The 27,959-nt window shown below is 38.9% G+C and overlaps 1 protein-coding gene across 15 annotated transcripts in view; it reads left to right on the top strand.

Moving 5' to 3' along the window:
- Positions 1 to 27,597, top strand: part of LOC108138176 (slowpoke-binding protein) — a 38,542-nt gene extending 10,945 nt beyond the window's left edge. For 4 of the 15 annotated variants that reach the window (XM_017260278.2, XM_017260276.2, XM_017260274.2 and 1 more), the window contains 11 exons: positions 3,370 to 3,455; positions 5,017 to 5,093; positions 16,220 to 16,427; positions 16,496 to 16,732; positions 17,243 to 17,424; positions 19,061 to 19,271; positions 19,404 to 19,415; positions 19,522 to 19,647; positions 19,711 to 19,853; positions 22,919 to 24,038; positions 24,649 to 27,597. In XM_017260278.2, coding sequence (XP_017115767.1) covers positions 3,411 to 3,455; positions 5,017 to 5,093; positions 16,220 to 16,427; positions 16,496 to 16,732; positions 17,243 to 17,424; positions 19,061 to 19,271; positions 19,404 to 19,415; positions 19,522 to 19,647; positions 19,711 to 19,853; positions 22,919 to 24,038; positions 24,649 to 25,929 — 3,642 coding nt within the window. In that variant the 5' untranslated portion in view covers positions 3,370 to 3,410 and the 3' untranslated portion in view covers positions 25,930 to 27,597. The other 11 variants (XM_017260269.2, XM_017260271.2, XM_017260272.2 and 8 more) reach the window with 11 other exon arrangements.
- The last annotated feature ends 362 nt before the right edge of the window (positions 27,598 to 27,959 follow it).

The raw sequence follows: 27,959 nt of genomic DNA, 5'->3' as shown, positions 1-27,959 counted from the left end.
AGAAAAAATGCTGTTATGCAAAGACAATATATGTTATATGAATGAAGAACAAATTAAAACCGCAAGTTTGTACAAAAAGTTTATGAAACGTTAATGAAAAGTTTAAAATTATAAGAGTCTGTTGTCTTCATAATTAAACAGCCTACAACACTAAAGTTTCTTCACAAAAATGTTCATGTGCAAAGTTTTGAATTAAAGAAAATGAAAAGTAAATATGTTTAAGTTCCGAAAAAACAATTATGTCATTAAAGCTTTTTTACAGAGTTTAATTTTACAATTAAAAATAATAACATACTAACATGTTACATCTTTATCAATTAAGCAATTGATTAATAATAGTTTAATTATTTTTTCAAAAGTTTTATAAAGTTTGCTTTGAAGATCAATAAGATAGAAATATTAATTTGTTAAAAAATTTAAATTGTTGGAGAAAACTACGCAAATAAGCAGTTGTAAGCAAAAAATATGTTTTTTCCAGAGTATGTATCCACCGAAAAGACACGACTCCTAGGAAAAACTTGATTTGACTGACGTCGAGACAAATCACGTTGACTGGCTCAACATGACAGCTGGCCCAAGACCTTGGACCTCATCCTCTGGTCCTTAATCCTTGTCTGCTGCGAGGGCAAAGCGATGATAAATGAACCCGCTGAAAGTGACACTGATTTTTGGTCAGCTGCAGTTGATTTCCAGTCGAAGCTTGCACACGTTGCGTATGAGTAATGTCCTTGATGTCAGCAGTTATCTCGGCAGTCTCCGCTTTTCTAACCCTCATTTGATTTCCGCACCGCGTGTGGCTGTCGCATTATTGACAATTTTATTAGGCCATTTTTGTTTGCCTGTTTATAATGCCGCCCGCACAAAGTAAACTCGTTAATTTCATAACATATGCCAACACATTTGAATTTCAGTGGGAGGAACGTAACTGTCTTTGACGATGTGTTTGTTGATGGGACGTTGACGGCATTCATGTGTGGCATAAAAACGACATCAGAGTCTGGGGAATAAAGAGGGAGTGTTGGCCTGCAGTCCTTGATCGTTTGTCATCAACTCTGATTATCTGATTTGGAGCTGTTGAATATGTAATTGCTTATTTGATTTTATTGAACACTTAAATTTAAAAAAAATGTTTCAAAATGGAATTTTAATAGCCTAATTTGTGTCGTTTACACACAAATGTCGTTATAACAAAAACTAAACAAACATAATACATTTTTGTATAATTCTGAAATAATTAAAAAAATTATGTTGAAACCTTAAATAATTATTGACTGCAACACGAATAATTTTATTATACATTGTTATCCTCGTTGAATTAGTTAACATTTGTAAATGTCTAGATATAAATAACACTCACTGAAATAGTGTTATCACCCAGAAGCCTACATCAATTCAAGTTCTGAAGGTTTTTCCTTTTATCAATTCTGAACATAAATTGCCATTTCAACAGCCGAACATTTGTACGCATTACACTCAAAATCAATGCTTCCCTTTACTTTCCCCCATCTACACTACATTTCTTTTTCTATTTCTGCATAATTTTGCCGTTTTCGGTTTTTGGAGAGTGAAAAATCTATTTATGCAATGCACGCAAGTGCCACTTTGCAAATTCCTGGCCACCAGAGCCTTGCAAGGGCAAAAAAAGCATTGATTACACTTCAAGAGTCAGTTGGGAAAATTTGCATATTTTTTTGTACAGGAAATATTGAGAATTGGTAAATCAGGTCAAATGGAAAAGGGGAGTTGCAGATATTGAGTGAAGGGGTGTTCCTGAGGTTGGGATCTATGTCTTCGTTCAATATTGAATCGTAAGCTTGCATTTCGTTTGTCTTAGAAGTCTTCTAAATAAATGTGTAGATGTTTGGAAAAGGGTTTATTTATTTTATATGAACCATTCCAATACATTAGGAAAACTTAAAACATGGAAAAAAATTCTTGGATATTGTAATAATACAATATATATTTCTTATTAACCATTAAATGTTTAAATTAATACTATTAAAGTACAATTTTTTTCTTCTGCATAATTTTTAGTTTTGCGCAGGATAACTTAAAAAGTTTTTCGCAAAAATTTTGATTGCTTTTCTTTCATCCATTAAATTCAAACGGAATAACATTAAAATAGCTGTTTATCTACGAATATATTTTATACTGAATTGATTGGCAAATCAACTGAATTACTTTTATTTAGTTCTTATAATATGCTAATATATATTTGGGATAAATTAGTCACTAAAATAAAGATTGTTCCTTTTATGGTATAATTTATGTTCTGCATAAATTAAACTCATACGGTGTATATAATGAATATATAATGAACGAAAACATTTTCCATTGGCATAAATATTTCTATTTAAAGTTTATCTACTAAATTATAATAAAAGTTTCGTTTGCCTTAATTTTTCCTACATAAATGAACGTCAAACAATAGCCATGTGAATATAAAAGTGTACTTTTGGCTAACATTTGTTTAGCCAGAAAAGTTCAAAGTTGAGACGCGGAACATGGCAGACAATTTCAGAGAGAAAAGCAGAAAAATCGTCAGTTTCTCATTTCCCACCTCCAGCTCGTCCTGCGGAAATTCCAGAAGTAAGCAAAAGCATTTAATCCGAAGATATTTTTCCTGCCTACCAATATTGGCACTGTTGATGATGATAATTGCGAAGGCGGCAGCCACTAAAATATTGAGAGCGCTCCAATGAACAAGTCCTCGTAAATCAAACGCAATGAGCTTCGCCGGTCGAATCTCAAGGCGAAACTTTTCCAGGACATCCGCCCCCCCATTGTCCCTCCCCCCTGCACTCCAGCCTGGACAGAGTGCTCTTAAAATTCGATGAGCAGGGCTAATCGCCATCGCTGTTGACTCAGCTGAGCTTACTCAATGGGCGGCAGTGTTTGCTATTTGGGCAATTATACTCGGGCCAAAAACAAATCAATAAATGCGTAATTACAGTAGTAGGAATTCGGGAAAATGGTCGATAGCTTGCCAATAAGGAGGTGAATACAAGAGTACATATAAAGACTTTAGCTTGTCTCTGTTTTTATCTTGATAGCCATTGAATTAAGATTATTAAGATTCTACTTACTTTTTAAAGAATAAAGACCCTAAATAGCTTAAGTTACTGAAAAATAAACAGGTGAATACTGTTTTACCCAAATTTTTTAAACAAGTTTAACTTATTTTCTATGGCAGTATACCTTATACTGGTAGTTTGCCTAACCAAATGTGCTTTTGAAACAAACTCCAAGAAAGAAAACTTTCAGATACGAGTATGCAAACAATATTTCCGCTCTGCAGCTCAACTTACAATGTTGATACTTTGTTTTCCCGAGTCCTGGACTAACCAAATCTTTCGTTTTCCATTACAGCAAACCAACTGTGACGTGCTCTTAGATGAAAGGAACGTGCGATGCTATTGAATACAAGCAGACAAACTGAAACGCACTACTGGATTGTAAGTATTAGTTTGGAGTGGACCTTGAACTTTCGAGTATTTTATTATAATTTTCATAACTTGCCAACTCCTTGCGGTTGCAATTATAGAGCCATAAAAATGGCAGGCCAAAAATTCAAAGTGGTTGCCAAAAAATAGTTAGGCAGAGCAAAGTGGCCACAAATGCTGAATGAAAGCGAGGAAAGGCTGATGTGGCATTGTCTTTGAATTGGCAGGATGCCAGCCTGGCAGGAAGTTCCATCGGTGGCAGGATGAACCCAAAAAGCCGGAGACAAAGGCCGCCTTCAAGTGTGTGTCCTGGCAATAGAATTTTATTGCTTGAAAATTGTTTGGAAGATGGCAAATTGTCGGCGAATAGGCGCCTTTCATTTCAATTTTCACTCTAACACAAACTCGATTGAAAGGGTTAAAGACGAAATCGAGAGAAATTGATTTAATTGAGCAAATTATTTGTGGCATTGATGAATTAATATGTGCAGTCACTGAATTAAAACACTTAATCGTTAAATTGAAAAAGCTAAAGATGTAATTTTAATCCATCTTAAATCATTCAATTGGAATTCCTTACCTAATATTTGCCATTGACTACATAAAAAGCGGCAAAGTTTAACTCTTAATTGACCAAATAAGAAAGAGGAAACCTTCGTCACAGCATCCTTTTCACTTATTTCCCCGACTTCTGGTGATGCATCTTTCATGATCTATCCAGACACTTGGTCAATAAATCATTCGTGACCCCATGCCCCAATGAATCGACAGATTCCTGCACACACAATCTGATATCTATCGACTCGTGTCTGGATTGACATTCTTTGGCCTCGTCTCTGACCCCAAATGCCAACTGCAATTGACATTTCTGGCTGCAAAATTGATGATCCGCCATCGAATATGGTTCTGACTTGTCCGTCTGTCCATAAAATTGAAATAATTATCCTCGCCAATGATTTGTAACCTCCTCATGCTGCTTCTATAAAGCGTGAAAGCAGAAATATACAATTTGATTACAAAGTTCAAGCGGGCGTGGCCTTGTCCGACTGGAAAGGATTGAAACGTGGGCGGAAAAATCTTATGAACCTTTTACAAAGATGTCAAGTTGTTCACTGAACTTTACTTAAGAAAAAGCCAAGTTGAGAATTTTTTGGGGTAGGAAAAGACCTTTTTGCCAACGATGAGTAACGATTATTAAAAGGTCAGCTGATAAAAAATAATTTATTAATTTCGGGTTCAAAAGGTGAAAATAAAGATTTTCATTGAATTTTTAAGTCTTTTTAATTATGCATGTGTCATAATTAAATAAATATTGATAAGGAAGTAATGCAAATGGGCAGAAAAAAAGTTGTGCGTCGCCAAGTTCACTGATTTATGATAAAACAAAGTTTTGTTTAGGACTTAAGTTATAATATAACAATAAATTAAATATGGTCTTTTGTACATTGATAAAAAGTACAGTTGAAAATACGCCACAATAAAATAAATAGAACTTAAGTTTGAAATTTCTTAACCTTTTTTCGGACATTATTATAAAGTACATTTATTAATCCATTTAACTTCTTTTTTTCAGACCCTTTTTTGGTGTGCCTTAGGTGGTTTGATTTTGGGTGGAATTGTTGTCATTTCATATTGGATAAGACGATGCAGGTATGTATTTATATTCAACCTTAAGCTGTACCGAAAAACCCCTATGCGAATTCTTAAAAATATGAATATGAAAATGTCTGCTGCAGTAGCAAAGCGCAGCTGGAAAACTCTTCAATCCAATTAGTCCGGCTGAAAAGGGTTTTAGGCCTGGTTTTCTCTCTGTATCTCTGCATTTTGTTTTCGTTAAAAAAATGTTAAATTGGGAAGGGGACTAAGCCCCTCTACACGTGACGCCCCTCGAAAAAGCGGAGACAACGTGAACGGGCCAACGACCACAACGAATGCACGTGGGGATTTTCACCATCCCCTGTGGAAAAACTGGGCTGTCGGGTGGCTTTTCCAATGCAGCAGCGAATAGAGAGAGACAGCCCGTCCTCTATGAGCTTGTGGTGACATTAGAAAAGACGCAAAATTGCCAGTTGGCCGAGCAGAACAACTGAATAATTCAGCCCGGCAATTGGACGGACCGTCGACTGTTTGAGCAATTAAGTTAATGATGCAAGGTCACTGGAAATGGGCCTGGCCAAGCCTGGGGCCCTTTATCTCACGCCCCTCGGAAAATGGGTGAATTTGGGCTGGGGCATGCTTTTTCCCCCCAACAATGACGCAGTTGACTTTCTGCCTTTTAGAGGGCGCTGACCAGCAGTCCTACTCGACCCACTGCCTTTCCAGGGATCCATTACGATTGTTGGCGCCACTCCGTCCGAACAGACAGCAAAAAATATATTCCATTGGCATACAGTATAACTTCCATAAATTAAATCTTCAATATAACACAATAAAGTTTCAAGTTTTTTACTTTCTGTCTAGGAAAAGTATTTTTATGGGCTCGTAAATAAACTTTTTTTGGCCTTGCTTTAATCGATTTCAGATATAAGAGTTTCAGAATTACCTAATGTTCAAAAACATTAAAAAAATAAAGAATTAACGTACAACTAATAAAATATTACTTGAGGACTAACGTATAATGTCTGAATTTTGATAGCCAAGCAAGAATTGTTTATTAGCTCTTATATACATAACGATTCTTGACCTAAAAGCTTTCTACTGTAAGGTATAAATTTATATCAAAGGACACGCAGCAACAACGCACTATGGGGACTACTGACCGCGCCGAACCGCTGGCATTTTCATTTCGCTTTTCCTCTATTTCATGTTGGCTTCGCGCGAGGCCGGCGCGTAAAAAGTTTTCCAATTTCCATATGGAGCGATCAAAGGCAAACCCGCAAACAAACAAACTGTAGTATTTGCCTACAACCGAATGTCCTGGGAGTAATGGAAAATGGAGTGGAAGTGGGTAAAATTGTGGTGCGGGTGGTGTGGATGGTGTGGGTGATGGTGCTGGTCAGAGCTAAGGTAAACAGCCGTTGAGCGGGTCATGATTAATGTGTCACGAAGTGGGCAACATCACGACTATTTGCCGCAAGCACACACCACACACAACTTTAATGGCAGACATGGCACGGTGGAGAATGTGCTCTACAACAACGATAATAAACCGTTTTCGGAAGTAATTGTAGATCATTATATATGTTAAATAAAAAATTGGAATTATTTTTTGAAACTAATTTTTTTACGACATTTTCAAGTTTAGATTTACTCAGTCAAAAGCTAGACTTTAAATATAATTTTTGAATAAAAATTTATGTACTATTAATAAACAAAAATTCCAAAAAGACTTTTACATTTTTTTTTTAAACTAACTTGCTATGTGAATTTAAGCGCAGCTAATAAGTAATGGTGCCTAAAGGCTATTTAAGCTAAGGCAAAAAAGATATAAATTATAAAAATTGGTTAATCGTATTTGTTTGCCTCTAAATATGTAGTTTTCCAATAGTACAAAAATAAAAACAATGTCTTTCAGGTCAAACATAGTAACTTAAACATATTTAATTAGTAATACTGCTAAATCTAAGATTAACCAAAATTACCCTAGCTCTTAACTAAAGTAAATTATAATTGCATTACAATATCAATTACTCAGAAAATACTCCCTACCCAAACCCTACTAGGCATGACCTTGGCCTTCTTGGGCTAGTAATTCCAACCTTATCGCTGGCCCCACGGTAAATTATCCATACATTGTTAGCCCATTGTCAAGAAAAACAAACTGCCATGCCAGTTCAAATCGGACCCGATGGTGGTGGTTCGGCTGCCCAAGGAAGAGAAAATAGGAATGGAATGAATTGACGAGGAACATTCTTTGCGAATGCCAGGCGAACGAGCGACGACGCTCGCCATGAGTCAGTTGGAAATTGTCATAAAAATTAAAAATCAATTTTTATAATCCAGTTAGAAGGGGAAAACGCACAGTCGCAAGCGGGACAGACAGACAGTCAGTCGGCAGGGGAGCGAGTGAGAGGGCATGCTAGACCGACCGACCGAGTCTGCCGCAAATACGACCACAAACATGAAGCGATATGGACACGCAAACACTCTAAGCCACTCACCCACAATCGGTGGTAGTACTAACATACACCAATGTGTTCGGGTATATACAAAAAACACACCTCAGTCCGACTGGAATGAAGAATTTCATAGTTTTAGCCCCAAACGAAACGATATTTGAATCGCACCTTCATTAACGGACGACCCGAGCACCGTGTTGGCCGCGTTTTCATGGCTTAAATATTCAACCAAGTTGTCCCATATTTCGGCGCGTCAGAGAGTGAAAAACTTTGAAAACTTGTTGGAACTTTGCAACGTTAATTTTGGTGCTCCCCCAAATATTTTAATCCATTACATGGCACGCGGCAGTCAACTCTTTGCGAACTTTGTGACGTCCCCGAAACTATTTAAAAATTTATTTAAATTTGTCTGACCCAATCAACAATGAGTGCAACCATAATGAAGCCGAAGTGGTCGTGGAAAGTGCTGGTCTAGGGCGGAAAAGTGACCCTCGAATCGTCGAAAGCAGGTGCCACTCCCACTCCGCTCATCATCTCCATCATCATCATTTTTAATGTGCAATTCTATTTCGGTCTCAGTAATTTGCGGTGGTAGATTAAACATGGTTGGGTGGCATGTAATGACGAAATTATGGCGTTGTTCTGTGCAGAAAGATAGGAGACTTCAAGAAATATTAATCAAGCTTGGAATAAAAAATGAAATGGAACAGTAAAAGAAAAAATTGCAAGACATTTATAAAAGCTTTTTCGCGTACAAAAGAAAACTTATGTCATTGCGAACACTTCTTATTAAGTTTACCACTTGTCTTATTTTTCTGTCGATTTCAAAGAAGACTTTTAGTTAAGCGCGGCAGATCTACCCATAAGTAATTACGTTAAAAATTTGTTGTAACCTACAAACAATGGCAATTAAAATTAAAAAAAAGAAAACACTTAAAACTGGATTTTAAAATACAGATATTCACAAGAATAAAAAAATTTTAAATAACTTTTCTAGTCCCAACCAAATTATTCTTGAATGTATTGCTTAAATTAAATATTAAATGGACAACAACTGAAAAAAGAAACCCGTAAAATTGCGCATCAACAAAGTTTCACCCTAACGTCTTAATCATTTTGTTTTGAAGCCCACATAATGCCCAAAAAAATAATTAGTAATTGCCTAAGGGCATGGAAACATTTGTCTGCTATTTTTAACTCCTAGCGTGAGTAATATCTTGCGACATAGCCATTTCCAAAGGCGTTCCAATTAAAGTGCTGAGAATCAATGTCTAAAACATTGAAGTAAGCCCCATATTGATTAATGATATCTGTTTCCATTAGAGCTCTCTATTTCCCCCATCGCGTTTCCTTTCGCCATTTACCGAAATTGACAATTTAATTTGCCCTGAACAAGCCAGTGACAGACAGGATAATGCAATAATCAAAGTGAAGGATAATCCAGAACTCAACTCACACATCGTGATTGTGAATATGAATACGAATTTGACACCCAGACAGGTGGAAAGGGGCGAAAGTGTGGGGTTTCTCTAGTGCACACCTGAAAGCCAAAAGAAAATAAAACGAACCACTTACACCGCTCCCAAAAGGAAAATCAATAAAGTGTCTTGAAAGTAAAAGGCAGAAACGAACTTTGAGCATTTGTGTGCTGTCCCTGATTAGATAAATGGCCCGAGGAGGGGTTGCCCGCAAAAAAGCAAAAACAAATACGATTAAATCGGCCCACAATGCATGCAACAACAGCGAGTGAAAAACACACTTTAAAATTAGAATTAGACAATTAGACAAATAGGCCTCGGGCGGCGGTAAAGTGCGGCAAACACGTGCAAAAAATAAGGCTGCTTCAAACGTTCCATACAGAGCTCAATGTCACGCAGCGCACACACATGAAAGCAGCACTTGAGGGTAAAAAAAGCGCGACACACGGGGCGTATGATTTATTTAAGCGTCTATTAAAGTCCTTCCCATTGTTCAGCCGCTTTTGCCGGCATAGTAGAGCTCGCTTTTATGGCCGCTGTGGTTTTCTTTTCAGCGTGTGAAGGACATTCGTTGAACTGCAACGCATTTGCTTTCGGTAAAATAACTTCAAAAGTTTTGCATGCTGAAGGGGCGTGTACTTTTTAATTAACAAAACAACTGCATCAACAATACTAAGTGAAGGGTTGTGGTATCTGAAATTAAAATCGAATTCATAGTGTCTACGGCAAATATTTAATTGCTGCTGTGACCAAAAATAACGCAGAAATTTAAAAAGCAGTGAGGCTATAATTGAGAAAATGAGCATTTTACCCACTTCGTTGGGACAAATGTCAAGAAATTTGTGGTAGTTTAGGGCGAAGAGAGAATAATACTTTTATATATGAGTAATATTTATTAATAATTAATTTCTAATGCGCATTTTGAGGTGATTATTAATATTTATTGAATCTAAAACCATTTAAGTAATTTCCGATTGCGACCGACAGAAACCGGTAAAATCCAATAAAACCTCGAATAAGCACCACCAAACGCAACCGAAAAATTAAATTATTATCCAATTGACGCAGGGTATATCAATAAAATTATGTGGATATAAGCCAGCAAATTGAAATTAAATGCGGTCAAGTTGATTTCGTTCTCATCGCATTTCATCAAATGGTTTCCCCATTGTTTTTCCACCATTTACCCTTGCAAAACTGAAGAATTGAATTGAAAACTAAATTTCTGAAATCATCGAACCCCGGATTTAGGTGTCTTGCAATTTTGGACTGTAGCGAAGTTTGCCTAAGAGATCGCTGTCGGTAGGTAAATTTGCTTTCATTGCTTTCAACAAGTCAAGTTATCGAGCGAAGCAAATTAGCCAGCAAATTGAGAGCAAATCAAATCACCAGAGCAAAGCTAAAAATCAAACCACAACTTTTACACAAGCAAACGAACTATGATTTTCCAAACATCAATTGGCTGCTTAAATATGAACAAGACACGCTGAATTTTGTTAAATTATTTCTTTGTTACACGCAATTCTTTTATGCAAATTTCCTTAAATTAGAATACGCTTTTATACAAATTGGCTGTAAATTAGTTTAGTTGAATTGATAAATTGGCCTATGCCCTAAAGCATGTTTTATCCTTAATTTGGTTATTCTTTTCCTTCCGTTTCACAGAAACACATAAAAAATAGAAACAAAGGACTTGGCAAAGTTCGTTATCAAAATGCTTTTGTGATTGTCTTTTACAGCAATAATTATACCCAAGTTATTTTACACTCTTTGAACGATTGTTGAGCAAGTGCAACCGCCGGGGTGATAGAAATAACTTAAATATCTTATGATTTACCCATTTTACTTTTCACGAAGCGCTTCTGTCCGTTCTCGTTTTTCATTGCGTTGCTGTGCTCAGTCCGCGTTTTGGGATTAATCAATTTTTAATTCGTTCTACCGCATATTTTTTCCATTTCTCTGTGGCCACTCAACTTTTGTTCGAAACTCCCCCACAAAAACACTTGAAAACACCACAGGACACTTGCAGCGAGGTCAACGAGCCGGCATCGCCGCATCCGGAGCCGGAGCTCATCATCAGCTGCCACCGGAATCAGCGGGATCAGCGCGATCGGAATAATCTCGCGAGGGAAAGCAAAGTCATCACCCGATCACAATCACAGGCGTCGACCGCGCCGCATGCTCCAGTGCATCAACTGAAGCCTCAGCAATCTCTGCCCACGCCCCTAACGCAGCAACCCGGCCACAATCCCCACGCCCCCAAATCCGTCTCGATCCTGGTCTACAAGACCCTGAACACGGTCTTCAAGAGCAGCCGCAAGATCATCGTTCGCGTGTGTGAGGTGGCCAGTGCCAAAAAGTCCTTCACCATGTTCAAGTTCAACAAGGCTGCCCAGCAGCAGCGGATCGATAGCCGGAACAGTGCCGTCACAGGTCACGATCCCTTCGTCCGACCACCAGTGCCCGAAAAGTGAGTTATCCGTGGTGCCGAAAGTTGAGGAACTCAAAACTAGGGAGTTGCGATAAGTACTTGTAAAGCTTTGTACAAGGAATACAACAAAGTGGTAAAATAGTTCATTAAATGGTCAAACAAAATTACTAAGAACCGAACACATCTTACCCTTTTGGTTTTGAATTTGAAAATAATAATTTAAGGGACATATTATTATTGCATTTAGGCACTTTTTTTAAAACGAATGAAAATGTATAATTTTTAAATTATTTGTTCCAAATTTTTAAAATTTCTTAAATAATAGTATTGTTATCTCTTGATTAAATCGTTTTTACTTAGTCTTAAGATTACATTAAATAACCTATATATATTGGATAATGCAAAGCAAAGCAAATGCTTATCGAGTTCTTTAGCGGACTATACTTTTAACTGCAAACTGCCAATGACTGTCAATGTTTGTCTCAATTTGTCAATTCAACCGATAACCAAAAACGGATATCCAATGCGATAGGAAAGTGAGGAACATTATGAAGAAGCTGCACAAGGCGAACGGCCTGAAACGCTCTAACTCGGCGATCGAGTTCGATGTCTCGGCCCTGACAGCTGCCAATCGCCGCCAGATCTATAGTAGGTGAGTACCCCATCGGATATATATATATATCTAAATATATATATATATATACGCCCGTATGTGTGTGTATATAGAACTTTTGCAATGTGTGTGCGGGTGTGTGAGCACAGGACACTCACACACTTAAGCAAGATCTAGCACAGTGCACAGGTTCCTCGAGTTATGATTTAGTTCGTTACATTTTTATTTTACTTCAATTCTGTAAAGCTTCTTTGACAGTCCAAGAAGAGAAGAAAACACACACACATATCGCTGTTTGTTTTTTTTTAATTATTCTTTCTTTTTGCCTAAAAACCCACGAACCAAAAAACTCCCACCGCAACCACCATTGTGTACCCTTCTATTTGCAGCAATCGGTCGGCGAGCTCGGAGCAAGATAACTCAGATCTATCCGAGCACTCGGAGAAATCGCCGCTGGTTAGCGCGAGGTTAGACAATCTAGCTAGGCTCTTCTTTAGCAAGTCGATGCCAGCGGAAACCGGAAGTAGAGATACCATAGATTCAGTACTGACAACAAGGTTGCATTTACTACTCTACTCTATACTAAACTAATCTATTTTGTATTTCGCTTGTACTTATACTTGAAATTCAGCATCAGCCTCACACTAGTGTACAGATTTCAATGCCAAGTTTTTTCTTTTGCTTGCCGGTTTATTTTTACATTTTACTTGATTTCTTTTATTCCAGCTCTACAGCACTTTGCATGCCAAAAATGACTAGAAATAAAACCTGAAATGCTTTTAATGTTTGCCACACGTAGAAAAAAATCACCGAGCAATTCTTTTTATTCAAGTTTATTTTGATGTACCACACATGCACAAGTATATACATAGAGATAACACAAGTAATACCAAAGAAAAACCATCTGAAGAGTCTAATGTTTTCAAGAGGGCTAGAGCGGCGGCCACAAAAATAATTAACTTGAAAGCTTTGTGGGCAATGATTTTTGTAAATCTAAAAAAAATATATATTGCCCTTAACATTAGACAGACTCTTTTCCCGCTTGCCAAATATTTCGCCCAACTTTATTTGAAAAGTTTTCTCATTTCAAATGAAAAGCCAAAGGCAGAGCCAAAGTCAAAGTATTAAACGCGATGATAGAATGCATTTTCTTTTACTCCCTCCGGTTTTTCTTTTGTTCCAATAGCAGGTGAAAGTTTGCGAGGTGAAAATTCCTCAAATTAGATGCCCAGGCGCACACACACACACATACAAAAATTGCAAATTAAATTATCAACTCGGAAAAAGTTTGCTCGAAAAGGGCGAAAAATTGATTCGTCTATGTATTGTGTGTGTGTGTGTCTACGTGCTGAGCCGTGTGATGAATGTGCAAGCGAGCGTGAGCAGCTGTTCGTGTGTGTAAGTGTACGTCAATGAAAAGTGGGTGTGTATCTGTGTGTATCTGTGTGTGCCCCTAACGAAGCAGGTGAATATGCATGTGTGAGTGCCGCAAAGTATGCAATACAAATTTCACACACGAACACGTTAATTACACGCAGTATCCGAACATTTTTGAACAGCTTTGCTATCTTTCGACTCTACGTATATATCTATACATCTGACAGATAGCTTTGGCCCTTGAACTCTTCGGTTCGCTTCTTTTCACCAGTCGCCAATGTTATTATTTATTTTCAGCAGGGGATGGAAACGCCATTCACCTGGTGCATAAAAGGGTGCTTATTTTAATTAACGTTTCTTATTTACTGTTATTGGCTTTGCTCTTTTTGTGGTCGTATTAGCAAATTATTTACTGGTTACGTACCCGTAAATAAAAAGATGATTGAATTTTATTCAAGGTCTATATTATGAGAAAATAAATTGGTCGTCCCGAAAAACCAAATTTTTTTTCGAGAGTTCAATTCTACTATCTTCTTCTCCTCGATATTTCTTACCAATTTTCCTTCCGTTTCCGCTCACTTTCCAGAGTTGACAAACAACAAGTGCGTCGAGTCTTTAACAAATATTTAAGCTGCAATATCACCAATAGGATAAACATAGGAAAGTCACCTCTTCGCTTTGCAACAAAAATGTGCTTAAGTCAACAAACAAACAGGGAAACACACGCCGGCAAACACAGTTAGTAGGTTGCAAAAACCCAATACAGCTACAATCGGAGTCAAGGTCTTGAACAGCAGGGAAATGAAAAATATTTCTCATACGCACCGTTGGCCAAAAGCGCAAGCCATGCGCCTAAAGAGACAGGCAATGGGCAAAGAGTTTTCCTAGCTTTTGGTTGTTCTGGTCTAGCTAACACACACAAGAGTACACTACAAAAATAAAAGTATTGCTTTATAGTAAAGTCAAGATAATTAGGTTCAGGCTTATTTCCTTGAAGAGTTATAGATTTTACATATTATAAATCTTAAAAATATTTGCCATAAATCATTAAACCAAACTTAAATTACTTTTGTACGTTTCTTTCTGTGTGGCTGTGTTTTCATTCCGTTTCTGTAAGTTCTTGTGACGCAATAAAAGTTAAATGGGGTGAGAGGAAGGGAAAGGGAATGGGAAGGGGAGGGAAGGAAGGAGCCTCTTGGCCAACATTTTATGCCACACACGAACACACTTTCACTCTCTTTCTATGTCCCTCTGCTCTCCTTTACTCTCCACTTTCTCTTCTTTTTCGTTTTGTGCCTTATTAAATTTTCAAACACATGCTAAACTTAACCCGAGGATGTGCTTAACCTTCGCTCTGTTTTGATTGAGTGGCCCGTAAGTGTTTGTTTATGAGCCCAGTCCTCTCCCTCTTTTGCCAACTTTTTGTTACTGTTTCTGCCTTTGTTATTTTGTCTCTTCTTACCATGTCTTTCTCGTTTAAGCCTCCAAGTGAGTGCAGTTTATTTAGCTTTTCTTCGTTCTTTCATTTCGTTTGACACCGTTTCCATTTTCAGTTGATTTTCTGCACTCTTCTCTTTGTACAACTCTTCACTTGCAACAAATAAACAAAATAATAAAATGTTTCTCAAAAAAAAAACGTACGGAACGAAAAGAAACGAAATGATAAACTCTTGCTTCCGTTTCCGCTGCGCCATTGTGCAGGCAGTTACTTCCTCTTCCTCTGGCCCATTCTTTTGTTTTCCGTCCTCATTGAGTTGCAAATCCTTCGTCCTGCGGCACCTTTCGGACCTTGTCAACAAAAAAATTTTGTGCTGTGCAAATTATTTTGTGCCAACCTTTTTTTTCGGCTAAAATTTCAACAGCAATTGTCGTGTGACCTGTGGATGTCGATGGTTTTTTGAGGGTCTCTATGGTTCTGATTTTTGGTCAGTTAAATAAGAGCTTTGCTTGTGAAGAGATGAGGATGAACAGTATTTAGTTTGAAAAGTTAGTTCATACTTCATTCTGTGAAAATATAAAACCGTGTAGAAAGAGATATAAAACATTAATAAACGGTTATAAAGAAAAATATCATAGAAACCGCCAAACCTTAATTTATTTGTAACACCTAGTCCATGTAAAAACTTGACTGCGATCCAAATAGCAATGAAACAAAGAAACACTTATGCCAGCAAAAAAAAGGAGTTCAGAATTTATATTTGATTAGGGGTCAAAGCGTAACTTTTGACTACTAATTCCTTTGCCAATATTGCTTAGAATTGACTATAGAATGCATTCGATCCAAGGATTTTACAGCTGTTCTAGCAAGAAATTGTATTTGTAATGCTATTCTTTTCAGTGTATTAATGTGAATGTAATACTTATATAACCATTCATAAGTCATTTGAAATTCACTAAAATATCTCATCAGTCATAAGCCACTGGAATGTAAAGTTCAGATTGTCCTTAGATTCCTACCCGCATACCGTCAGGTGAATAAGCAAATAAATCTCTGTAAATAAATTATTCAACAAGGCAGAACCAACAATAAATATGTTTGCTGTTGTCCACGTGCAGTCGCTTAAGCAAATTGTGGGAAATTTATGCTAAATGCACAATCCTGCTGGACGTTGTAAATAAAACCTGCCCAAAATGAATGTGGTGTGATGAATGTCAAGACATTTTCTAGATAGTCATAGCATTAATAGTTATAGTTTTAGTTGTACTATACAAACAAGTTTCCTTAGTTAGCAAACCTTCAACAACGTATGCTCTCTAATAATGTTTTATCTGTGGAAATCGTAGAGCTTGAGATCTTAAATGGGTTTGACATTTTTCAGGCCCAATATCAAGTATCAGTACTCCGCCTTGGACAGTGGCAATGGGATCGTTGAGCGAAGTCCCAGGGAGCGGGCCCAGAGGGAAAAGGCCCTGAATGCCACTCAGGAATGGATTCAGAGTGCCAATGGGCGCTACGAAGTAATCGCCCACCTGGATGAGATCGGTTCGAGGCATGGCAAGAACTGGTTTCTGGTCACAGATGCTTCGGTAAGTGCGATGCCACTAAATAAATTTGTATTTCCCAGCGAAGAGTATTTTTCCTTACTCCACTTAAGGTCCGCACCGATCGTCTGATGACTTTGCTACCTCTGCCTCCCGATTGCGTGGCCTTCGAGGATCTCCCGCCCAACGAAAGTGCCAGGGAAATACTCATGGAGCTCCTGGGCTCGCTGCATCATCCGTACATATATCCCGTTCTGGATCTGGGATTCTTGCAAAGCAGTTCGTATAACTACGCCTGTCTGGTGACGCCCTTTAACTCGCGGGGCAGTCTCAAAGATCTCATATATAAGGTGAGTAACACGAATGATTCAGAAGTCTAAACACTTTCCAATTGATTTTATTGTTTCATATTTATTGTTCATTTAATTTTTATTTACAATTTACACATAGTTACAAAATGGGAATTTTTTAATTTAGGAGGAAAAGCAATGTCTATACCAAGAAATATTTTTAATGAAGAGTTATGTTAATTGATTTGTGAACTAACATATTTAATTTAATTAGTAATTTCAATATTATTTACAATCATTATTTAGGGGCAATTGTTGGCTTCTTAACAAAAAATGTTTAAGTTTAAATTAAATAACATTTTACTGAGAAGAACAGTCAATTGCTATATCGAAAATTTATTATTAAAAGGCTTCTTTTAATTTGTTATATATAAAATATTTACTTAGAATAAGATAGGATTTGTTTACTAAAATATCCGTTATTTAAACAAACAATTGGCCCTGCGAGCCTTATAATTCGGAGTGTTTTTAAGTCGTCTAAAAGTAATTGAAATCTATTTCCCCCTTCAGGCACAGTGGAACGAGCCGTGGGCCAGGAAGTACACGCGTAAGCCAAATGGATTGCCGGTCAGCCAGGTGCAGCGCCTGGGGCGACAGATCCTGGAGGCACTGCTCTTCCTGAAGGAGCGCGGCTTTCCGCTTCACGGTCACCTGCACAGCGGCAATGTCATCCTGCAGAATGGAGCCGCCAGGTGAGTTTATCGTGCCGTCGTCCATTGGGATCCACTCAACTGTGAACTAATTTAATAATGGCCGAAACATTTGATATCGAACTGTCCCGCCGGAAGGTCCAGTCATGCAAAATTCACCGAAATAGAAGCCTAAATGGCAAATTAAAAGCAATTCCACAGAACCGTTGGCCATTTCAGGGCACTTTAAATGCATGTCCCTGTTTCGAAACCCCCCCTCCCTCGGCACCCCTCTCTGTGATCCATGTAACTGCTGTGCGACAACGCGTAAAACACCTCCCTTCGCCACCCACCCACTGGCAAACATCGAATAGGTGTAACAAAAATAAAGCTTTAGCTTTTTGCCATTTTAAAAATAAATGGTCGGCACAAAAACTCAACTCGGGAAAAAGGGCAAAAGGGGGCGTGGCGTGTGCATACGAGAAGTTCCCATAGGTGAAAGTCGATTAAGGTGCGAATTTTTTCCTGTTCAAGTTTCCGCCAAGTGCATGACCCAATTTAGTTGCCATCGTCGCCAGGGCATCGCTGTGCACAGGAGGGCATTGAAAAAGCTGATTTTCATATAAATTGCTTATATGTATATATATATATGTACAGTCATCGATCGCAGGATTGCAATAGACCAGTGAGCAGGACAAGGGGAAAATAGAAATTAGTAAGCTGTTAAGCTGATTGACAGAGGGGAAAGGAAAATACTTGCTCAAACAGAATTAAGACAAGAATCTCAAACTGCTTGCAATAGTTATCAAGGCAAGATGTAGAAAATGCAGACGGCTACCAAAGTTTAGTCACAGCTATAAAAACATGATGCAATTAGACAGGATTTATTCAACAATCAATTCCTTAATTAAAGTTAAATAGGAACTAAATCTACTAATACAAATCAGCAAGCTTAAATAGTATATAAAATTCTCACGATTTAGTTACCCATAACTGTGTGGTTAATTATTTTAATGCGAAGGACTTTAATTTCACAAACGTTACTGTCATAACTACACCTTTGATTAGGTAAATACTCTTCGTAAGAAATTTATACCACTATAAATTCGTTTCCTAGAACCGTCATATTAGTCTGACCTGATTTTGATCATTTTCTGATTCTGAGAACTTATAACAACATGCATAAAACAATAAAGATAGCTATATGACAGACAAAACCAGTAAAAGTAAACTGTGACGGCAACTAGCATGTTCAGAACGGCTATTGTCAGCCAATTTGGGATACCTTTATCAACTAGTCAGCAATATTCCGCTCTAATGAACACTGAGAATCCTTGGCAGGACCCTCGAACCGAAAGCCCCAGCCAATCCGCAATATACAACACCGTGTAGTACCATAATATTGTCATATCAGGTCTGACATACGCTCTTTGTCATAAAGGCACATCGCAAGTGGCGACAGAGATGGCAGATGATACCAAGCCCCTCTCGCTCGCACATAAATCCATAAAAGTAGACACTTTGTGGCCGCCATAGCCACGTGTTGGCCATCAATATATATGGCAGAGCCGCCATCGAATGTGTTGCATAATTAAGACCGAAAAGCAAAAGGATGGAGTGGAGAAAGGATCCGCCATTTAATTATGCATTTTCTGTGAGATTTATTCCTATTTTTTTTTTGTTTTTCCGTCCACATCAGGTTATCGGGCCTGGAGAACGGCCTTTTGGGCCTCAGTTCGCGCATTAATGCCGTCATGTGGTCCCGCTCGGTCACCGAGATCGAGAACGTGGACATCGTCTGCTTCGGTCACCTGCTGTACGAGATGTGCACGGGTCAGGAGCTGACCACCCCCAAGCCGTCCATTCGGGTGCTCGAGATGGAGCTGCAGCACTACCCACAAATTGGCCAGGTTAGTAAATAAGAAAATGGCTTAGCACCAGAACAGAGTGAGCCTCGCAAGTACTACAAAATTATATTATTCTATTTATCTTTATCTGGTATTATCATTTTTACTTTATTATTTTGTTTTTATTTTTTTCAGACAAGAAAAAAAGTAATGTATAGTTTATTTGCTAACATCCTAGTGTTACAAATTGACAGAAAACTTCGGATAAGAAGCCACGAATGATTTTACTTAGATTGTTTCATCTTCTTTACAGATTCTGGAAATATTGGGTCTAATCTTTGAGCCGCCTAGCGGTGTCTGCCCCTCCGTTGAGGACCTAGTCCTTTGCGATCTATTTCGCAGCATCGATTTGCGCGAGCTGCGCGGTCCCTGTTTCAGTGTAAGTACATTGAGAAATAGCCTTTATTATGTATTTCCCAACTATAGCACTGTTTATTTGCAGACAATTAAGCCGAGCCTCAGCAGGTCCACCCTGAACCTACTGCAAGCGGTGAAGAAGCGCCAATGCGCCTCCCTGGGTCATTCCCTGAGTGAGGCCAACTCGCCCTGCACGCCCCCTTCGACGCCGCACGATCGACGCACTGGGTGAGTGTTTGCTCCAACAGAGGTTGCTTTTGTTTCCACCTAGATGCAAATTGTGCAAATTTTTACCTTGTCAGTCACTGGCATATCTCACATATATCCCTCACCACACACACTGACTCATACACTGCTCATCGTCATGTTTTTCGGTGTGAGAGGAAAAACAAGTCTTGTATGCTCATCAAAAATTTAACAACTCAGTGTAGGATTATGTTTTTCTAGGTTTAAAAAAGAAAACAGTGCGTTTTAACTAGTGATGATTTTGTAGGCAAAATATAGTTTATCTTAGTTTGTTAAACAAAAAATCTACTTATTTTGCTTAGTAATTCTACAAATTACTAATGCTTTAAAATGTTAATCATTTAGCGCCCTTAGTTTTTTGTTAAGTAATTTAAATTAATATTTTGAGGGACTTTTAGAGTCCTACGTCCTTACAAACTTAATAATATTAATAGAACAGCAAATTTGACCGTTTATTATTTTTCATTTGATTTTCATAGACTTAAAACTTAACTTAAAACTAGTATCGTAAAATACACGGACTTTAAGTTGGCTATTTGACGAATAACAAACAGGAGAACCTTAAATCAATTTTTTAATTTCGTTTTATTAACTAAAATTGCTTAGAGTTAAACCCACCTGTGCATACTTAGAGGAAACCTTTTAAACCAAAACATACATAAGGAAGTGGAAATCTCGTAGACTAAATGGAAGGGCCCGTGCTGGGCGCCAAATAAATCTTCGCACGAACCTGCTAATCCAGGTGGTGTGCACTCGCATTTCGGGCTAATAAAGAGAAAAGCACACACACATCGGCGGAGATGTTAGGCAAAAAGAAACGAGAAAAGGCGAGAAAAACTAACACTGTGAACATGTTGCCATAGGCTTGACGATGTGCGTGTGCCAGTGCGTGCCTAAAGGTAATTATGATAATGTCCTGGACTGACGCCGCCTGACCCATCTACCAACAAAAAACCGTAGGCAGAATTTTAAATTATGCATACAAGACAGGAGTATAATTGAGTGGTAAAAACGAGGGCAACCAGCGAACTAGCAAGAGAAAAAGTCCCAAAACAATAAATACAGGAAAAAAGTGCTCATTTGTTGCCTCATGTATATTTAAGCATCTCTGACCCCGTGTAAATTTACTCTGCTGCCTTTAATAAAAAAAATTATATAATTAAATAATCAAACGCATGTTTTACTTTCATAACAATTAACAATATATGTAGTGGAGGATTTTTTCAACTAAAGTATTTTTTCCGTATGCAATGTTTTACTCTCTCTTTCTCTCCTACCGCCTACTACTACTCTACTACTACTCAACTTTGTTGTGTGTGTGTGTGTCTATCTATCTTAGTGTTGCGAAAGCGCCCAGAAAACCGTTACCGTTGCAGTTCCCGTTACAGTTGCCGCTACACCAAACCCATCATCTACTACACACATACCGATCCGCTCTTGAATGTCTATCAACGTTCATTTTTGTTTACATTACCTATGTGTGTGTTTTGTTTTTGATTTACAAACTCTTGCATTTCTGCATTTGTTTATTTACATAACCCGTTCGACTAACAAATACCAACAACAACAACTACAACAACATCAGTGTTCTGCCTGCGCCCTATGAAGTCTTTCGTATGTACTAAACCGAATCCAAAACCAAACCAAACCGAACCGAACCAAACCAAACTAAACCAAACCAAAGAAATCCGAACCTGAACCCGAACCCCAAAAACCAACAATGAACAACTCACAAAAGAAATATCTCACAATTAAATTTTACAAAACGAATATCGTGTGAAATAAATCCCAAAAGAATACCTGAATAAAATTAAATAAAACCAATATAAATAAACCGAGAAAGCAAGCAACATCATTTTTTTGTACGAAAATTACAATTTTTATACCAGACGGAAAATGAAACTAAGTGCTGCAAAAAAATGTAACTATGTTTGTTGTAGCTAAAAGTGGTAAGTGGCAAAATTTTTGTATGCTCCAACCACCACGAGAAGCCACGCAGCCCATGTTGCACCACCCAGCAAGCAATCCACTCCGCACCACAAATTGTAACCTGCATCGGAGGAGGGTCGACAGAGTACATAGAACATGTATTTATTTATTTAACAAGTGCAAACCACATTATCCAATGTCTTTCTGTTTACTATTGTTTTTATATTTGCCGGTTTGCATAATTCATTTTGAATGTTTTCCTTGCTGTAAGCTATTTGCCTAACCATTTTCAATAAATCCCATTTATTGAGCTTGTAATTAAAAAGTTTCCTGTTTTTGTTCTGTTGATTGCATGCTGTAGTATTTTTAGTAAAGGGAAGATATTTGGTTCGCTTCGAGAACAAAATAATCTCAGTACGCAGATTAAGATTAAAATGTGCAATTCTATCTTATTTTCCAAGACATTAGTTATTAGTTCTATAATTCGATGTATTTTCTGGGCATTGATAAAACCTCTTTGTTTTATGTAGTCCAAAAGTCGTCTCGCCTCCTTACAAGGCCATTTAAGCTAGGACTAATATTTTAAATGCAATAAATTCTTAGTGCCAAATATAACTTTGTAAATCTAGCATAGTAAGAAAATACTTTAGTTTAGCAAGCTAGTTAAAGACAAACTTGTATACAATATATTTGCTTTCTAATTGAATTGACCACACTTTGAGATATCCATGTCATATCCTAGAAACTTTGTTATATATCAGCATACCAATCATTTTTGGGGTCACTAATTGAGTTTGTGGAGGAGCTTGAAAGCAAAGCTGCCGACTTAAGCTTGATTGAAAATACGCACGTATCGACGCTTCTAGTGCAGCCCACTTTCATAGACATACTCACAAAGACCCATCAGTGCATTCATCGCATACAATGACATGCCATGGCTTTTCTGCATATCCGAACACAAAAGAAAATCGAATCAGGTGCCGCCGGTAGCTCTGCCGGATCGGAATCGAAAATTCTGAAAACTCTGATTGTTATTCTCTGCCCTTTTTTCACCTCTTTCATCTTTTTCCCCTTTTTCCCCTTTGACCCCTTAACCACCTACCTACCGACCCACACAGTATCAGCCGAACAATGGACTCATTTGACATATCAAGCGATTCGGAGGAGGGTCTCCTCGAGGAGATTGTCGTCGGTGGGAGCTGCCATCGTCAGCACTTGCTCCGCCTGCAGCAATGGCACTCCGCCCACTCGTATGTCCACTCGTATGCCTCGGAGTCGCCCATCCACTACTGTGACCCTGCGGCCCTCTACTCCGACGATAATGGCCAGGAGTCGTCGGGGGGTCAGGATCCCCAGCCGCCGACAATTCGGTGTAGTACCAGTAGCCAGAGCAACCTGGATGTCCTGCTGGCCGAGGGAGCCGGTGCCGATGTCTATGAGGGGCAGGAGGCGGATGAGGAGCAGGAATTCGAGCCCGAAGAGGAGGCCAGCGGCTCGTCGGGAGCGGCTCAAAGGCTGTATGCTCCAGGCTGCAACTCATCGGCTGCTGGGGCGTCCTTCAACCATCAACTCACTGCCGATATGTGCAACTACAAGAACTCGAAGAGCAGGCGTCTGGAGTACTCCCTCAAGTGCCTCAAGTACGGCCGCAGCAATCCCTCCCAGGACTCGGCCTTTGGATCTCTGACCGACAACGACCTTTCCATCGGTTCGTCCAGCATTCGCTTGAGCAGCTTCCAGTCCATTTCGTCGCCCATCGACGAGGGCGTGGAGGACGTCATTATAGCCACCACCACGGGCGGCAATGAAACCTGCCTGGAACTGGCCACCATCCCCAGGAGCATGGTCTCCCAGGACTCAGCTATATCCTCGCCCTGTCGCGAGAGCTCGCCCAATAATTTCCTGCACATCGATGATGCCATGTCGGGAACGGGTTCCACTTCCTCTGGCTCGAATTGCGGATCCTTCGGAAACATACGTCCCCAGCAGTTTCCCGTTTCGCTCTCACCGAAGATTTTGGTCACAGCCACCAGTAGTTCGAGCAGTTCTTCGCTGGCCTCCACCAGCAATACGGGTCAAGGTCAGGCGCAGGGTCACGGGCAGGGACAGGGTCAGGGACATCCCCAGCAGCAACAGTTCGATCCGCCCAAGATCCTGGTCAACGATCAGAACTCCATCTACACCACATCGCCCTCCAAGCGGTCGGGGATGATAGAGGTGTTCTCACAAAAGTACAGGGTGAGTATATTTTAATATCGTTTGCAAATAGGCCGTTTTCGAGATATCTACTCTGACAATCCTAAGAATTAATAATAGGGGTAAGGGGTGGAAGTGGAAGACTTTTACAAATCTTCATCTTGGGAACTAAAAAGGTCATATCCAACGAAATTTAAAGCACTGACTTCTGTGGACTTACTGCGGACGGAAGAACAAAAACATGTCTAATTAAATAAATATTAACTAAATTAAAAACAAAAAAAGGTAACGCCAGATGACCATTTTAATTATCGAATTAGTGAGTACTTAAAAATACATTTCAAACAACAAAATTCGTCTCTTTAGATTCATTGTAAATAATCAAATTATTGTAGTAACATTGACTTCAACCAAATAGTTAAAATTACCCAGATGACCCAATTTCCACTGTTTTGCATATTCGATTTTATTAAACCTATATTATTTTGTTACCTAATTTAATAGTTTATTTTATTGCTTAAAGAAAATTTAAGAGGTAACACATTTGAAATGTCACATTGTCTTTTAAATTTCACCATTTAAATTTTCTTCTAAGCATTAACATTTACAATCCTTACAATTTTTCTTGCGATGTGAATGAAAGCTTAATTAGTTTCCCTTCCAGGTGAGCTCCTTCGAGGACATGTCCCCAAAGAGGACCTCCGATAAGCAGCACCTGAAGCACGTGAATCGGCTGGCCTTTCGCTCCTTGGAGGAGGAGCGTCGGATCGATAATGCCTTTCTGCCGATGGCAGATCGCACCCACTCGGACAATCGCGTCAATATGCAGAGCGAGAAGTACAAGAAGCTTACGCACGCCTCCTTTCGCATTAGCAAAGGCCAAGGTCAGGACTCGCCCACGGCCACGCCCACCAGCCAAACGCCCCCCAGTCAGCCGGGGGGTAATTGCATTGAGATGCAGCGAACCGGAAGGCAGACCCTCTGGCGGGACAGCAAGTTCTATCGCAAGAACAGAATCGCCAAGAGCAACGACTCCCTGATGGAGAATAATCCTTCGCCCAGGATTTCGCCATGCTCTTTAAGGGACCATCAGTACGAGAGCAGGAGCAGTTCCCAGGCCAGCCGGAGATCGCTCAGCGGAAGCCAGCAAATGCTGAGTGTCACCACCAGTTTCTGCGGCAATGGCAGTGGCTCGCGAAACTCAGCCAGATACTGCAGCTCGAAGAGCGAGGACTTGGGCGAGTCCTCCGATTATCTGAGAGTTATGGACGCTCGGAAATCGTACTCGGAGCGACATTTGGTGCGACTCAAGCAGACGGCCATTAATAACACGCACAGCGAGGACGAGATGAGCTTCAACGATGACAATAATCCAACGGTATCATCGCAGGGTAACGCAGGGTTACGGCATTACAATCAGAAGGAGCACCAGCTTCAGCAACAGCAACAGCACCAGCACCAGCACCACCAGAAGCACTATCAGGCCGGTGGCAGGTGGAGCAGCAGCTGCTCCATTGGCGGCCACCTGAAGACGACCAATATTAAGACCACCTCGCTGTCCGCTCAGTCCAGCCAATCGAATTTAGTGGCCACCACCAACTCAGCAACTGCCAGCTATCGCACGCCCTCCAAGTCCCTCGACCAGAGCATCGCCATCCCGAGCACCACTATTGGCAGTAGCCCAATAGTCACCCAAAAGAGCACCACCAGCAGTGGAAGCAACAGCAACAGCAGCAGTGCCACCAGTTCAATGGACGAGTCCCCCTCGAGATTGACCCTAAGTGGGGCCGATCTCTCGAGGATTTTCGTCATGGACATGGACGATGCCCCGGGCAGCACTTGCAGCGAGGAGAAGACACCACTGTTGGACAGTGTGGAAATGTCCCCGATCAGTCCAACCGATCCGGAGCAACCCGACCTCGGCAAGCTCTAAGGCGGACTCTGATCCTGATCCTGATCACACTAAATATACTATATACACGCACAGACACGTTTTGAGCAGCCGAAATGCAAAGCATGTGATAAAGAAACCAAATAGAACAGAAATCGAACGGGGAACCATAGAGTTATAGAACTACTAGGCTAGGTATGAGATGGTTAAGTGGGGAAGGTGTAACAAAAGAGTTTTTTTCAAGGGAAGTGATTCAAATGCTTAATGCCCAAAATTAGGGAAATGCCTGTAGTCATTAATGTTTGTTAAAAATAACAACAACAAAATAAACGAATTGATTCTAAAGTTTTCGTAATGACTTACCGAATTATGCTTTTTAAGGATAGGTAACTTTTAACTATTCAAAATAAAAGTAGTTTCAGTTTTTCAATAGATACAAATCAATAAGTGCTACAACACATACAATCAAATTAAACGTATAAAATTCTGGATTCCGTTTTGGACTTCTCAATTTATGCTTTCTAAGTTAAACAACAGAATCTCACTAAAATACTCTTTTGGACCCTTTCCCCACTGCAAGTGTTGGTTAAGGTAAGGCAATTATAACCTTGGTTCGACACAAACACATACACCCACTCACTGAGAAACATTTAATTGGGCTGCTCCCGCCTTTGCTAAATCCACACTCAAAGCTTTCTTCTGGTAACAATAATATTTTTCTCTTTATATTGAACTTTAGCCGGTTGCTTTTACAGCAATTCGAAATTAACTAGAATATTCTTCACTGAAGCTAATCTCTAGACTACTAAGCCACAAAACAACACAAAAAAAAAAACCATCCTGCTGATTAGTTGGTTTTTTTTTAACAAAATAAAAGGGAAACCGTTTTCAAATTATACGGAAATATACACTTTACTGGTAGTTTACTGAATAGTTAAGACTTAAAAGCTTCGCAGCTTGGCGCATTGAAAATGTTTTACTGTAGCCTAAAATCGTTTTAAGCTCCCAATGTGGGGCGTGTTTTAAATATGAATTATAAAAAATATATTTTAGGGAAACAAAACCAACAAATATAATAAAGGAGCAAACAAAGCCAAAGACAGTTTACCCATTGAATGAAATTTAATGGAGAATCCAAGGCATAGTTGGAAGTATACAAGATATAACGAACGAGTTACGAATTGTTTATTCTGTTTCCTTTGTTCAGAAATACCACATTAGCCAGCACTTCAATATCGCAACGGAAACATAAATTTTACCCCATAAGAGTTAAACATTGTCGTATGAAACCGTAAACGATAAAACAATACAGAAATGCAATCAAATTAACTAAGATATCGCAAACGAAAATATCACAAAAGCCACACACAATCGAACACGAAATAAATATACTCACTAAAGATCATATATATAGAAGGTAATATTAGACGCACGCACTTAACTAAGACGATCCATATTCGAATCCCGATCCAGAACCCAACCCCACCCAATCTATTCGAACAACTCAGATGATCTGCCACAGATTCGACCTTAGTTTCATTATTCGTAGTTGATGAACACGTAGAACATTGTTTACGGGACCCTCTAGAATGTATATTGTGTAAGTTCGTTTTGCTTGGAATTGTTTGTGTATACACGTATGTACTCCCCAAGTATCCCCAGAAATGGAGAAGCCCTTGAGAACTAACAAATAAACGAGAAAACAATGTACATTTTTAAAGAGTTTTATTTAAAAAGTTGTCTTTTTAGAAAAATCGAAAATAATTTCGGAAACTGTGGCACTTATAGTTTTAGGAGATACCATTAATATAATGGTATGCTTGATTTTATTAATTTTTTAACATAAGTGGAAATGACTGTATGGCATGTTTTTAGTTTAATGCTGACGAGCTACATTTCTACATAAAAGATAAAAAGAACTTTGAATAACAAATTAAGTGTATAAGAATTTTTTTTAAAACATGACTAATATTTTGGAAACACCCATGCTTATCACTGAACATACTTCTAATCAGCGCAAATGTTTCAACACGTCAGTGTTTATAGAAAAGGAACTGCAAATTCATAAAATG

This window comes from Drosophila elegans, unplaced genomic scaffold, assembly GCF_018152505.1.
Source record: "Drosophila elegans isolate 14027-0461.03 unplaced genomic scaffold, ASM1815250v1 contig_814, whole genome shotgun sequence".
In the NCBI taxonomy this organism is placed as follows: domain Eukaryota; kingdom Metazoa; phylum Arthropoda; class Insecta; order Diptera; family Drosophilidae; genus Drosophila; species Drosophila elegans.
This window is presented reverse-complemented; position numbering and strand designations above follow the sequence as displayed.